Source organism: Myotis lucifugus, unplaced genomic scaffold (assembly GCF_000147115.1).
Source record: "Myotis lucifugus unplaced genomic scaffold, Myoluc2.0 scaffold_1, whole genome shotgun sequence".
Classification (NCBI taxonomy): domain Eukaryota; kingdom Metazoa; phylum Chordata; class Mammalia; order Chiroptera; family Vespertilionidae; genus Myotis; species Myotis lucifugus.
In genome coordinates this window covers 452,746-465,159 of record NW_005871049.1, presented here as the reverse complement: position 1 = coordinate 465,159, position 12,414 = coordinate 452,746, and the positions used below count along the sequence as shown (strand labels likewise).

The 12,414-nt window shown below is 39.5% G+C and overlaps 1 protein-coding gene across 1 annotated transcript in view; it reads left to right on the top strand.

Annotated features, from left to right (window-relative positions):
- CHSY3 (chondroitin sulfate synthase 3) overlaps positions 1 to 11,376 on the top strand; it is a 232,088-nt gene extending 220,712 nt beyond the window's left edge. The window contains exon 3 of the mRNA XM_014454330.2: positions 8,960 to 11,376. Coding sequence (XP_014309816.1) covers positions 8,960 to 10,522 — 1,563 coding nt within the window. The 3' untranslated portion in view covers positions 10,523 to 11,376. The remainder of the gene's footprint in view (positions 1 to 8,959) is intronic.
- Positions 11,377 to 12,414: the final 1,038 nt, after the last annotated feature.

The window sequence follows — 12,414 nt, the reverse complement described above, 5'->3', positions numbered from 1 at the left end:
TTGCTTCCTTGTCTTCTAATTCACTAATTCGGCCTCCGCTTCTCCCAGTCTACTGTTGATACTTTCAATGGTGTTTTTTATTGCAGCTATGTCGCTCTTCATTTCTTCTTGGGACTTACTTAAGTTGTTGATTTTTTCATCTGTTTCTTCTAGCTTCTTGCATAAGTAGTTGAGTTTTTCATCTGTTTCTTCTTGCTTCTTGAACATCCGGTGCATGTACTCTAGGAACCTTATTCTGAATTCTTTTTCCGTCATGTTGCATATCTCTGTCTCACTTAGCTGCTTTTCTGGCGAGTCCTCCTTTTCTTTCCTTTGGGGGTTTCTTTGTCTACCCATGTTTGATCTCACTGACATGACTAGTTGTTGAGTTGTTCAGTGGCTGGACCCTGGGTGGCAGTGGCTGCTCCCTGGGTGGCAGTGGCTCCTCAGGCTGTGGTTGCTCCTTGGGCGGTTGTGGTAGCAGCGGCTCCTCTGTTGATAGCAGGGCCTCTGGTGGGTGCTGTTCACAGCTGTGGTGGCTCTTCTGGCTGGTGGAGGGAGGCTTCACACACAGCAACTGTTCCCCAGGCAGAGCGTGTGGTGATCAGGAGGCCGCTGTTGCTTGAATCTGCTTTCCGTGGAGGGGTGCAGGTCCCCTCTGGGCTCTTACAGTCGCGTTGCTTGCGAGTCGTTGCCTCTGGGTTAGTAGCCGCCGGGTTAGTAGCCGATCTCTGGATGCCGGTAACAGCTCCCTAAGATGGCGCGGTCTCGCCGCTGCGCTGGCGCCCAGGGGGAGGTTTCAGCCTCAATCTCTAACCATCCGCATTTTTTAGGAGTTCTCTCTATTTTTTATTCTTTCTTTACTTCTTAGTTCTGTGAGTTAGCATTACATCTTACCATCACATCCTTGAGGTCTTATATTTCTTTTCTGTTGTTTTCAAAGGTAGAAGAAAATGCTTCTTATCTATATACTAGAGGCCCAGTGCATGAAAATTCATGCACTCAGGGGGGGTCTCTCAGCCCAGCCTGCACGCTCTCACAATCCGGGACCCCTTGGGTAGGGTCCAGTCCCATTGCAGCATGGCTCCAGTTCCCTGGAGCCTGCGGGCCAGGGGTAGAAACCAAGATTCCCAGATCGCAGTATGGCTCTGGTTCCCCAGAGCCTGCAGGCGGAGGGCAGGGGGTGGGACCCAGAGGCCAGTCTGATCGCAGCATGGCTCCAGTTCCCCAGAGCCCAGAGCTCCCTGTCACCGCCACTCCCCAGCCAGGGCTCAGAGCTCCCTCCCGCCTGGGAGTGGTGGGGAAGGGAGCTCTGGGCCCCAACCAGGGCGCAGCGGAACTCTGGGTCTCCAGCGATCAGGGGTGTGGCCAGCCTTCAAACCTGGGGCCCAGAGCTCCGTGTCACCACCGCGCCAACCAGGACCCAGGACTGACTCCCGCCGTGCCAGCCGGGACCCAGGACTGACTCCCTCCACATCAGCTGGGACCCAGGACTGACTCCCGCCACGATGGCCAGGACCCAGGATGACTCCCACCGTGCCGGCCAGGACCCTAGCTGGTGTTCGGTTGTCCATCCGCTCGTTTAGGTCATGACGGCCCCTGGCTTTTTATATATTATGATATAAAAGCCTAAGTGACCAAACGACCTGTCGACCAGTTGCTATGACACCCACTGACCACCAGGGGGCAGATACTCAATGCAGGAGCTGACCCTGGTGGTCAGTGCACTCCCACAGCTAATCTGCAGCCGGCCAACCTCCCACGGCCCCTCCCCCCAACCACCTGCCCCCCCCCCCAAATTGGCCCCGATCGCTGGCCAGGCGGAGGGACCCCACCCATGCACAAATTCGTGCACCGGGTCTCTAATGTATTATAAAATAGTTGCTTAATGTTTCCCTCAGTTCCACAGCTATGGGTTTTTATTTTTTTGTGGGGGTTTTTTGGGGGGGAGGGATGGGGGATGAAGGCTAGTTTTTCATCTAGTTTTTGTTTTTTTTAAATAGAAATTGTGTGTTAGTGCTATATTCTTTCCCTCTTTTTAGGAAATGTACTTATTTCTGGAAACATTACTTTCCCCTGGAAAGAAAGCCCTTCACCATAGGTTTGTTTTTTAATCACATCTATTGGGGTGACATTGGTTAATAAGATTATACAGGTTTTAAGTATACATTTCTATGATACATCACCTGTATATTGCGTTGTATGCCCGCCACCCAAGTCCCATCTCTTTCTGTCACCACGGATTTATTTAGGCAGAGATGTTACAGTTCTGGGCTTGCTAATCTGCACAAAGAAAAGGCATTGGTCTTCTCTGCTGTCTCAGATTAAACCTGCCTCATGAAAACATGGCTTAGCTGTTTAATTCTTTGCTTTCAGCGGCTCTTTCTCTTCTACTTCCCTTCTACTTCTCTGAAGCAGAACATTTCCACCAGGGGCTTATCTACCAGTCCTGGTCAGCTTCGTTCCTGCTCCCACAGTTACATACATAGAACCAGTTTTATGCCCTCCATTGCCAGGCAGTGTATTTTCCCTGGTTACTTTGAGATCTGCTGTTCTTGAACCCTTTTGCCACGGACATTGCTCTGCTTGGCCTTTTGTCTCCACTTGCTTCCAGATGATCCTGCTCAACCTCATCGACTTCTGGAAATTCTACACATATTTTAGTGACTACGTATTGTTCCATTCTCTTCCATTTTAAAGCTGGAGTTTGCTGTATTTTATTTTTAACATTCCCTATGTCTTTTTTAAGCTAGCCTTTTTTGAGGTATAATTTACACTCTACGAATTCTAAGTATTTAATAATCCTAAGTAAAATTATACAGTGTGCAACCAGTACCACAGTCTAGTCTTTTGAACTTTGCATTGCTCCAAAAGTCGCCTTGTGCCTTGTTACACTCAACCCCCCCTTACTGTTTCTTTTAAGATTTTAATTGCTGGAGTTCAAGGTCCTTAATTTGCATGGCTGTGATCATTCCAGAAATTACCTCTGCTATGTTTTCATTAGTAATAAATCTAAGGGGGAAATGGAAGTTTAATCTAGTAGAAGATTAATAACATACAACTATATTTTGGCATTTATTCTTCCACTTCGGACTTTTCTAATAAGTTGTTTATAGCTTCTCAGATCATTTCCTTCCCAGAGGGTGAGATTTTGAGTGATGGATGCACTTACAGCTCTGGGGTCAGTCCGGACACATTGATGTTAATTGCTGCTGTGATTTTGTTGCTGTGACAGGATTTCCCCTTTCAGGCTAAGGCTCTGAGGGTACCATGACATCACTTGAAAATTCTATAAAGGAGAGGAAACCAACTTAAATTAGCGGTCCTGAATTATTCCACATAAGTAATATACTTTTAAAAGTGAATTTTACACTTTAAAACAATATGCTACATGCAAAATTTAGCAGCAAAACTGGCTGCTTATTCTAGCTTTAGTCATAATGTCAGTCTCATTAGACCTTTGGTTAAATCTCTTAGCCCTCTTGAACCTTGTTTTTCTGAAATCTCTACAATAAGTTACCTTTCTTTTAGCAAAATGTTGAGGACTTTTGTTAGCAGAAGGTGCCTTGATGGCATGTTAGGTACATTGAATCACTGCGTGTATGTGCTCAAATGATAACTTCCCAGGCATTTCCAGAAGTGAACAATGATGAAGCGAGCCCGTCGAAGGGTGCCACCCTCGTTCTCTGAAAACTCACAGCTAAAAAGAGCAATCTCAGGAGCAGGTTGGCAAATCCCTGAGCTATTGTTCATATAGCTGTCATTTAGGACGTGTTTTCTATGAGCCACACACAATGCTAAGCATTGTATATATTATTTTCTTTTTGAGAAACATTTTACTATACATTGAGGTAGTTGGCATTTTCCCTTTTGTAAATAAGGAGACTGAGATTTAGACAGACGGGCTAAGAAGTGGATTAGAAGCTGTGGAGCCAGTACTCAAATCCAAATCTGGCTGACTCCATAGCCAGACCCTTAAACATTCTCATCTGTAACATTTTCATGTCTATCCTGTATAGCTTGGAGCCCCGTATATATAAAAGTAGAAGATTTGTATATGCTGTATGCTTCCCAATGGAAAAAATGTAACATAAATTCAAGATGTTCTCATTATTACTGTACCCCCTGAAGTATGTAGTAATATGTTATTTTTTAAATATATATTTTTATTGATTTCAGAGAGTAAGGAAAAGGGAGAGAGAGAGATAGAAACATCAGTGATGAGAGAGAATCATTAATTGGCTGCTTCCTGCACGCCCCCTATTGGGGATGGAGCCCTTGACCGGAATCAAACCCGGGACCCTTCAGTCCGTAGGCTGACTATCCACTGAGCCAAACCAGCTAGGGCTGTAATGTGTTATTTTTAAGGATTGCCCCATCTTTGTCTTGGTCTGTTTGTAATATTTCTACAAAGGAATACATTAGAAAGATAAGCACTATAGAGACAGCTTGGGTTATAAATGATGAGTAATGCAAGTTAGTTAAACATTTCAATACTAAGACATTATTTGTTCTATTACAAAATGTCATCTTTATCAAATTGTGCAGCGTTAGTCATATTAGTATCACTGAAAGAGCTGGATAAGCTGCAGTTTAACAGTTTACCCGTGAGCAATGTTTCCTCTTTCTTAGTAAGGTAAAGCATGCCTTAAGAAAGAATAGTTCCAGATAGTCAGTACTTTTTAGAGGTGGTATAAATAGTAGACTATACGTGATCAGAAGGGTTTTTTTTAACTTTCTTGCATAGAAAGAAAAAGTGTATATGGAAACTTACATAAAGTAAAATATTTTTAAAATTCAGGTAAAAATAATAATACTACAAAAATGAAGATATAACAGCCCACTTCAAGTTATGGATTTAATTTGATTTAACATAGGTCATAGTTTCAAATAACAATTGGCATGTGTTTTCAGAAAAAAAAATAGATGAAACTGAATCAAATCAAAGTCTTGAGTCAAATCCAAAATCCTTCTCGAAATATCTACAGTTCTAGTCTTCAAAGCCAAAGGATGTTGATTTGAAAAATCTGAGTATGGAAAAGCAACCAGATGAAATACTGAAGATAAAGAATCTGCTATGGTCTTGGCCTTATTTCTTTTAGGTCACCTTTTTTAGGAAAACTTTTTTTTTGTTCTCTCTCTCCACCCACATATTCACACACATTTATGTGCATACATATCAGAAAATCTACCTAATTCCACATGCATGTATATGTATACTTTTAAAATAAAGTATTTTATTAAGTGGAGTATAACAGACAAACATCTTAAGTAACAGTTCAATGAATGTTCACAAATTGAATGCATATCTTTGATGATGATGACCTAGATCAACAGTAACAGCACTCTATAGTTCCCAGCTCCCTCTCTTGATCTTTGATCACTATTCTAATAGCTAACTGCATAGGTTAGCTTTACCTGTTTCTGACTATCATATAAGTAGAATCAAGCAAATGTATTTCTTTGTATATGGCTTCTTTCACTTGTTTGTGAGATTTGCCCACATTGTTGTGAATCATAGTGTTTCATGTTTTTAAATGGGTGTATTGTTTTCTATTAAATGAATATATTATATTTATCTATTCTACTCCTGATGTACATTTGGGTTGCTTTCAGCTTGAGGGTATTTTGAATAATGTTATATGAACATTCTTATATATGTTTAGGTGTATGAATGTATGCACTTTTATCAGACATATATCTAAGAGTAGAATAACTGAGTTTCAGGATGTATATGGTCATTTTAGTTGATACAGTTTTCCACAGTGGTTGAACCAAGTTTCATTCTCACCAACCACATATGAAAGTTCCAAATCTTGATAGTGCATTATAAGTATGTTCAGTTGTAGGCATTCTTTTAAGTCCATAATGTTACCTCATTGTGACTTTAAATTGCATTACTATAATGATGAATGAACTAGGGAATGTATTTGTATGTTTATTGGGTATTTGCATATTATCTTTTATGAAGTGCTCATTCAGATTTTTTTCTCATTTTTAATTGGGTTTCGCCTTCTTTCTTACTAATTTGTATAGGTTCATAACATATTCTGGGTTTTAGTCTAAATGTTTTCCCACTGTCTAGTTTTCCTTTTATGATCTCTCTTTTTTTATATAATTATTTCAGAGAGGAAGGGGGAGAGAGAGAGACATCGATGAGAGTGAATCATCGATTGGCTGCCTCCTGTACACCCCCCAATGGCGATTGAGCCTACAACCTGGGCATGTACCCTCACCTGGAATCAAACCGTGACCTTCTGGTTCATAGGTCAATGCTCAACCACTGAGCCATGCCAGTTGGGCTCCTTTTATGATCTCTTAATGGTGTTTTTGAGGAACGGTGTTCTTAATTTTAATGCAGCCTAATTTATCAATCTGTTTTTATGATTAGTACCTTGTGTCATATATAAGAAATCTTCACCTAACCAAAAGTCATATAGATATTTTCTCATGTTAACTTTTATAAATTGAATTATTTTGCCTTTGCTAGATTAACAATTCATCTGAGATGGATTTTTTAAAATTGTGGAATGTAGGGGCTCAGTTTTTATTAGCTTCCATATGAATATTCAAGTGACCTTGTACTGTTTACTGAAAAGACCACCCTTTCTTCATTCTTCAGTGTCATATTTGTTATAAGTCAAATGATAAGTCCTAAGTCATGTGTACATTTGTTTATGGATTATTTTGGTCCTTTGTTCTATTTATCCTTGTACCAATATCATACTAACTTTTTATTTGTAGTATATGTTTTTTAAAGATTATTCTGAGTATCCTTGACTTTTCATTTCTATATAAATTTCAGAATCAACTTGCTAATATTAACAGCAACTTTTTATGATGAGTTTTGTACCAGAACTGCACTGAATCTCTATACCAATTAGGGAGAGTTGATATCTCACAGTATATACTAAACAAACATTGTAAATATATTCCAACCATATGTAAAGAGGATAATATATCGGGATCATGATGAGTTTAGTCAAGGAATAAAAGGTGGTTTCATACTCGAAAATCAACCAGTGCAAATCACTAGTACAGAAAAAAAAATCCCAAAATCTTCTCAATGGGTGGAGAAAAAAACATTTGCTCAACATTAAAATTCATTCATGATAAAAAAAACTCTTGGCAAACCAGAACTGGAAAGGAACTTCTTTAGTGTGTTAAAAAGAGATACTGACAACTTCTTCTCTGACTCTGGGATTGGAACGAGGATTCTGCTATAGCACATTTTACTGAAGGACCTCGCCCGCAACAGGGAAACTAACTCAGACTTTTTACTTAGCAGCTGGCTTCTGCAGAGTGACAGTGCCGAAAGGCAGAAGTCGCTAATCTGGAAACTGGCACAGTGTCACTTCTGTGGTCTGCTAGTTAAAGTAGTCACAGAGGCACCCAGATTTAAGAGGAGGGGACACAGGCCGCACCTTTCTATGGGAGGAGTGTCAAAGAATGTACCACCACCGATCTGGCACAAGTTCTTACATGTCAGGAACTATTTATTTTTGCAATAGAATGTGAACTCTCACTTGGTTGGAGTAACTTGAGCTCCAGTTTGATTGATTATAAAATTATGAGTCATTAATTTGCTTCATTGGGGTCTACTGTTTTTCAACATTGAATGTTGCTGTGGAGAATGCTGTGACAAGATTCATTCTTTTACTACTTAGAGCCAAAGTGGGTTCTATTTGTTTATTTTACTTTGTTTTTCTCTTGGCCTAATTGCACACATATATTTTTAAGGATAGTATATCCCTCAGACATATTTTACATACATATTTTTATCTCCTTTAGCATATATTTAATAGTATTCAATAGGTATCTAAACTTTTAAATCTATATTAAATATATATGGAGATATATGTTGTGTATATGTATATGTATATGTATGTGTATATGTATATGATGTATATGTACATACACACAGATATATATATACAAACTTTTAACCTCTCTTTTATATTTCTATTATTTTGATAAATTTTCTTAAGTTTCTTCTTCCTGTGTTTGCCACAAATCTCTTTTTATGCTCCTTGTAATGTAACTATCAGTGGTTTTATTATTCTCTTTAAGCTCATTTCTCCATTCCTTGAGTTCTTTTTTATGGAGGTTGTGTTGTCTATTTGATTGATCGATAACTTTTACTTGCGTTGGATATGTATTCTTAAGTTTGCAGTATTTCTTTTCTCCTTATTCATTAATATAGTCACAGATTTCTCCTTCTCTTCCTTTACCTCCTTCTTTAGTACTTATCTTAATCGGGTGTGATGGAGAACTCTTTATTGATTGGTTTAGGCAGTTTGAAGTGTGATCTCCTAATTCTACCTTTCCCTCATTTACCTGAAGTAGTGAGCTTGTTCTAGACTAACAGAGAGACTTTCTGGTACATAATGATGTCAAGCATGTCTAATTTTGGATAGGATCCTTTAAATCAGTAGCATAGATCGATGTAGTTTCTGTCCCACCTTACTTTACCAAGAACTTATTCTATAAAAATGGTATATCAGGATACTAAATAAAATTTACTTCTGCTTTGGGAGGGTGATATTGTCATTCCAAGCAACAGGACATTGGGTTCACAACTCAGTTGTACCACCACCATCCTTTTTTTGGAAAATCCATTCTCTCCACTGTGCCTCTCCCTCAGAGTTATCCATTATAGGGTTATGGATATATTAAATTCTTGTTTTCTTTGATACTTTAGGGTGATTTCAGAATGAGTAGAGGGACAAAGATTCTTTACTTCAAAATATATAACTAATGATTAGTTGGAAGTATGCATATGAATTGACAGGTTAGTTTGCAGTATTTGAGCATATGAATTTGACATTAAAAACTATCTTAAATTTTTATATATAAATTTGACAAGCCATTTTGTTCCAAAATACCATATAACTAATTTTATTAAATATTTAATTGACGTTTTAGTTTATTGCTTTATTTCTTTTAAAATTTAACGTACTGACTTCCTTTTGCTTTTCAGATGCAGCAACTGTTCCATGAAAATTACGAACACAATCGAAAGGGTTATATTCAAGACCTTCACAATAGCAAAATCCACGCAGCCATAACACTTCATCCCAACAAAAGGCCTGCCTACCAATACAGGCTTCATAATTACATGCTGAGCCGCAAAATTTCTGAACTTCGCTACCGCACGATCCAGCTCCACCGCGAGAGGGCGCTGATGAGCAAGCTCAGCGACAGTGAAGTGAGCAAAGAGGATCAGCAGCTGGGGGTGATGCCTTCCTTCAACCACTTCCAGCCTCGGGAGAGGGATGAGGTGATAGAATGGGAGTTCCTGACAGGAAAGCTCCTTTACTCAGCATCGGAGAACCAGCCTCCTCGACAGAGCATCAGCAGCATCCTCAGAACAGCACTGGATGACACCGTCCTACAGGTGATGGAGATGATCAATGAGAATGCCAAGAGTAGGGGTCGCGTCATTGACTTCAAGGAAATCCAGTATGGCTACCGCAGGGTTGATCCTATGCACGGCGTGGAGTACATTTTGGATTTACTCCTCTTATACAAAAGACACAAGGGGAGAAAACTGACCGTGCCAGTGAGACGCCACGCCTATCTTCAGCAGCTGTTCAGCAAGCCTTTCTTCAGAGAAACTGAAGAGCTAGATGTCAACAGTCTTGTGGAGAGTATTAACCGCGACACTCAGTCATTTTCCTTTATATCTAACTCTTTAAAGATATTATCCTCTTTTCAAGGTGTCAAAGAAATGGGAGGCCACAATGAAAAGAAAATACACATTCTTGTTCCTCTCGTTGGAAGGTACGACATTTTCTTGAGGTTCATGGAGAGCTTTGAAAGTACTTGTCTTATCCCAAAGCAGAACGTAAAGCTGGTCATCATCCTTTTCAGTGGGGATTCTGGCCAAGATTCCAGCAAGCATATTGAGCTGATAAAAGACTATCAGAACAAGTACCCGAGAGCAGAAATGACCCTGATCCCCATGAAGGGAGAGTTTTCCAGAGGCCTTGGTCTTGAAATGGCTTCTTCCCAGTTTGACAATGATACTTTGCTGCTATTCTGTGATGTTGACTTGATCTTCAGAGGAGACTTTCTCCAACGATGTAGAGACAATACAATTCAGGGACAACAGGTATACTACCCCATCATCTTTAGCCAGTATGATCCAAAGGTAACCAATGGGGGAAAGCCTCCCAGTGATGATGACTTTGTCTTCTCAAAGAAGACTGGATTTTGGAGAGACTACGGATATGGAATCACCTGTATTTATAAAAGTGATCTTCTGGGTGCAGGTGGATTTGATACCTCAATACAGGGCTGGGGACTGGAAGATGTAGATCTCTACAATAAAGTTATTCTCTCCGGCTTAAGGCCCTTCCGAAGTCAAGAAGTAGGAGTGGTGCATATTTTCCACCCAGTTCATTGTGACCCTAACTTGGACCCGAAGCAGTATAAGATGTGCTTAGGATCCAAGGCAAGCACTTTTGCCTCAACCATGCAACTGGCTGAACTCTGGTTGGAAAAACATTTGGGTGTCAGGTACAATCGAACTCTCTCCTGACAGTCCAGGCAACACATATTGCCTTTTTAAAAGGGGAGTTTACCTCATTGTTGGTGGTGTTATTTTTATTTTTATTATTGTTATTTTTATTATTATAATTATTATTGTCATAATTTTATTTTGTTGTCCTGGTCTTAAACAACTCTTGGTTGTCTTCCAAAGGGTGTTTGTTGACCTCAAGCAAGAAGAGTCTGCAATTCACTGATTTTTCAGATTTCTACTGAAGTCAATATGTATTACTTTTATATATCTTTATCTGGGATTGAGTTAAATTGTGGCAATCAAATGACTTTTGAAGTTCATTCATCATGAGAGACAGCTTAGAAGAATGTTCACTTGGGGCTTACAGATGCAATATCAACTTTTATTTTGTGTGTCAAATTCAATGTGATACAAATATTTACTGGTGAAAGGTACCACAAAAGTGCTTTATGCTTCCTATGGGGAAGGGACTCTGTAACATAAACTTGAGTTTTGTAATTTATACAAGGACTTAAATATATATACAATAATTTTCTTCATCTTTAGAATTTTTAAAGTAAATGAACACTTATGATTGTATGTTTATTTTTTAAAAAGAAGTTTTAAAAATTGAGGAGTTTTGTTCCACAAGCAACCGGTACTGGCTACCCTGGTCTTAAGAAAATTATATACTCCTCACAACTGTCTGCTATAAATGCGAATGAACTTTATTTTCTCAAGGAAATATGATTTAATTAAATATTCATGTACATTTTAGAAGCTTTATGAAACAATGTCTTTCATTTGCTGGCAAGAAGATAAAAATGACAGAACCTGGTTATTTATAATAAAACACAGGTATAACAGTATTCTTTTTCAAAAACACTGAAAAAGTTGTGTTGTTTTCTTTTAGTCATAGTCCATGTATTTCTTATAGTGGTTATAGTCACCAAAATATGCTTGCTACACAGTCTGGAAAAGCTAATAAGAAATTATGGGCATGCTATTTGTACGATTATGCTTTAAAACTGGCCTTCATAAGTGATTAAAATGAGCAGTTTCTTTGTTCAATCATTTTCAGTCCTGGAGAAGCATTCCTTCCCAGCCTCTTCAGCTTTGTAATCAACCTGAAACCACAGGAAGCAAAACTGCAAATAAAGGGGTGACTATTGTAAGAGCAGCCCCCTTGTAGAGATATCCCTAGGGTAAGGCACACTGGGTTCCTATAACTTGGGAGGACAAAGAAGCAGTGACTCAGAAAGCAGCAGGTGGTAGGAAAAGAAAGGTAGCCTGGCTACATAATGTAAGGTGTACTGATGCCTTTATTCTACCATGTAAAACTCATCACCGTGGCCAAGATAGGGCTACCAATGTCAACTGGTTATTTGAGACTCATATTGATATATTTTTTCCTGCTTAAACAGATCTTCTCTTGGGTGGGAAGAGGTAAAGAGGAGAGACACAAAGTTTTTCTAGGTTCAAGTCTAGCTTGGGCTATTTCTTCCAGGATGAGGCAGTCCTAGGTGAGGGCTCCCTGGGGCTGGTAGCACTATAGCCTCTCACCCAGGCAATTCCAGCAGTTAGAAAATAGCTTCATCTTCTGGGCTTCCTCCTGGAAGAAGGAACTGCCCAGGGCCGATCTGAAAATGCAACTATGTGGCTGCTGACTAGAGATGGGCTCCAGCTTTCTTATGTGAAAAACAGAGGAACTTGGTAATTTACCTTTCCAGTGAACATTTATTCTCTTGGTTGGACTACCAGTCCACATGTGGGTATTTCATTTCTGTGGCTCCCCATCTATTAACTAGTCATAATGGTCTCCACTTTTAGATTTAGAACTATCTCAGCTCTAACAACGTTGCTTTAGCCAAGTCTGTATGGGTGAAGTGACATAAATAGTCAAGCAATTCCGCGGTGGTGTTCATAGTGGA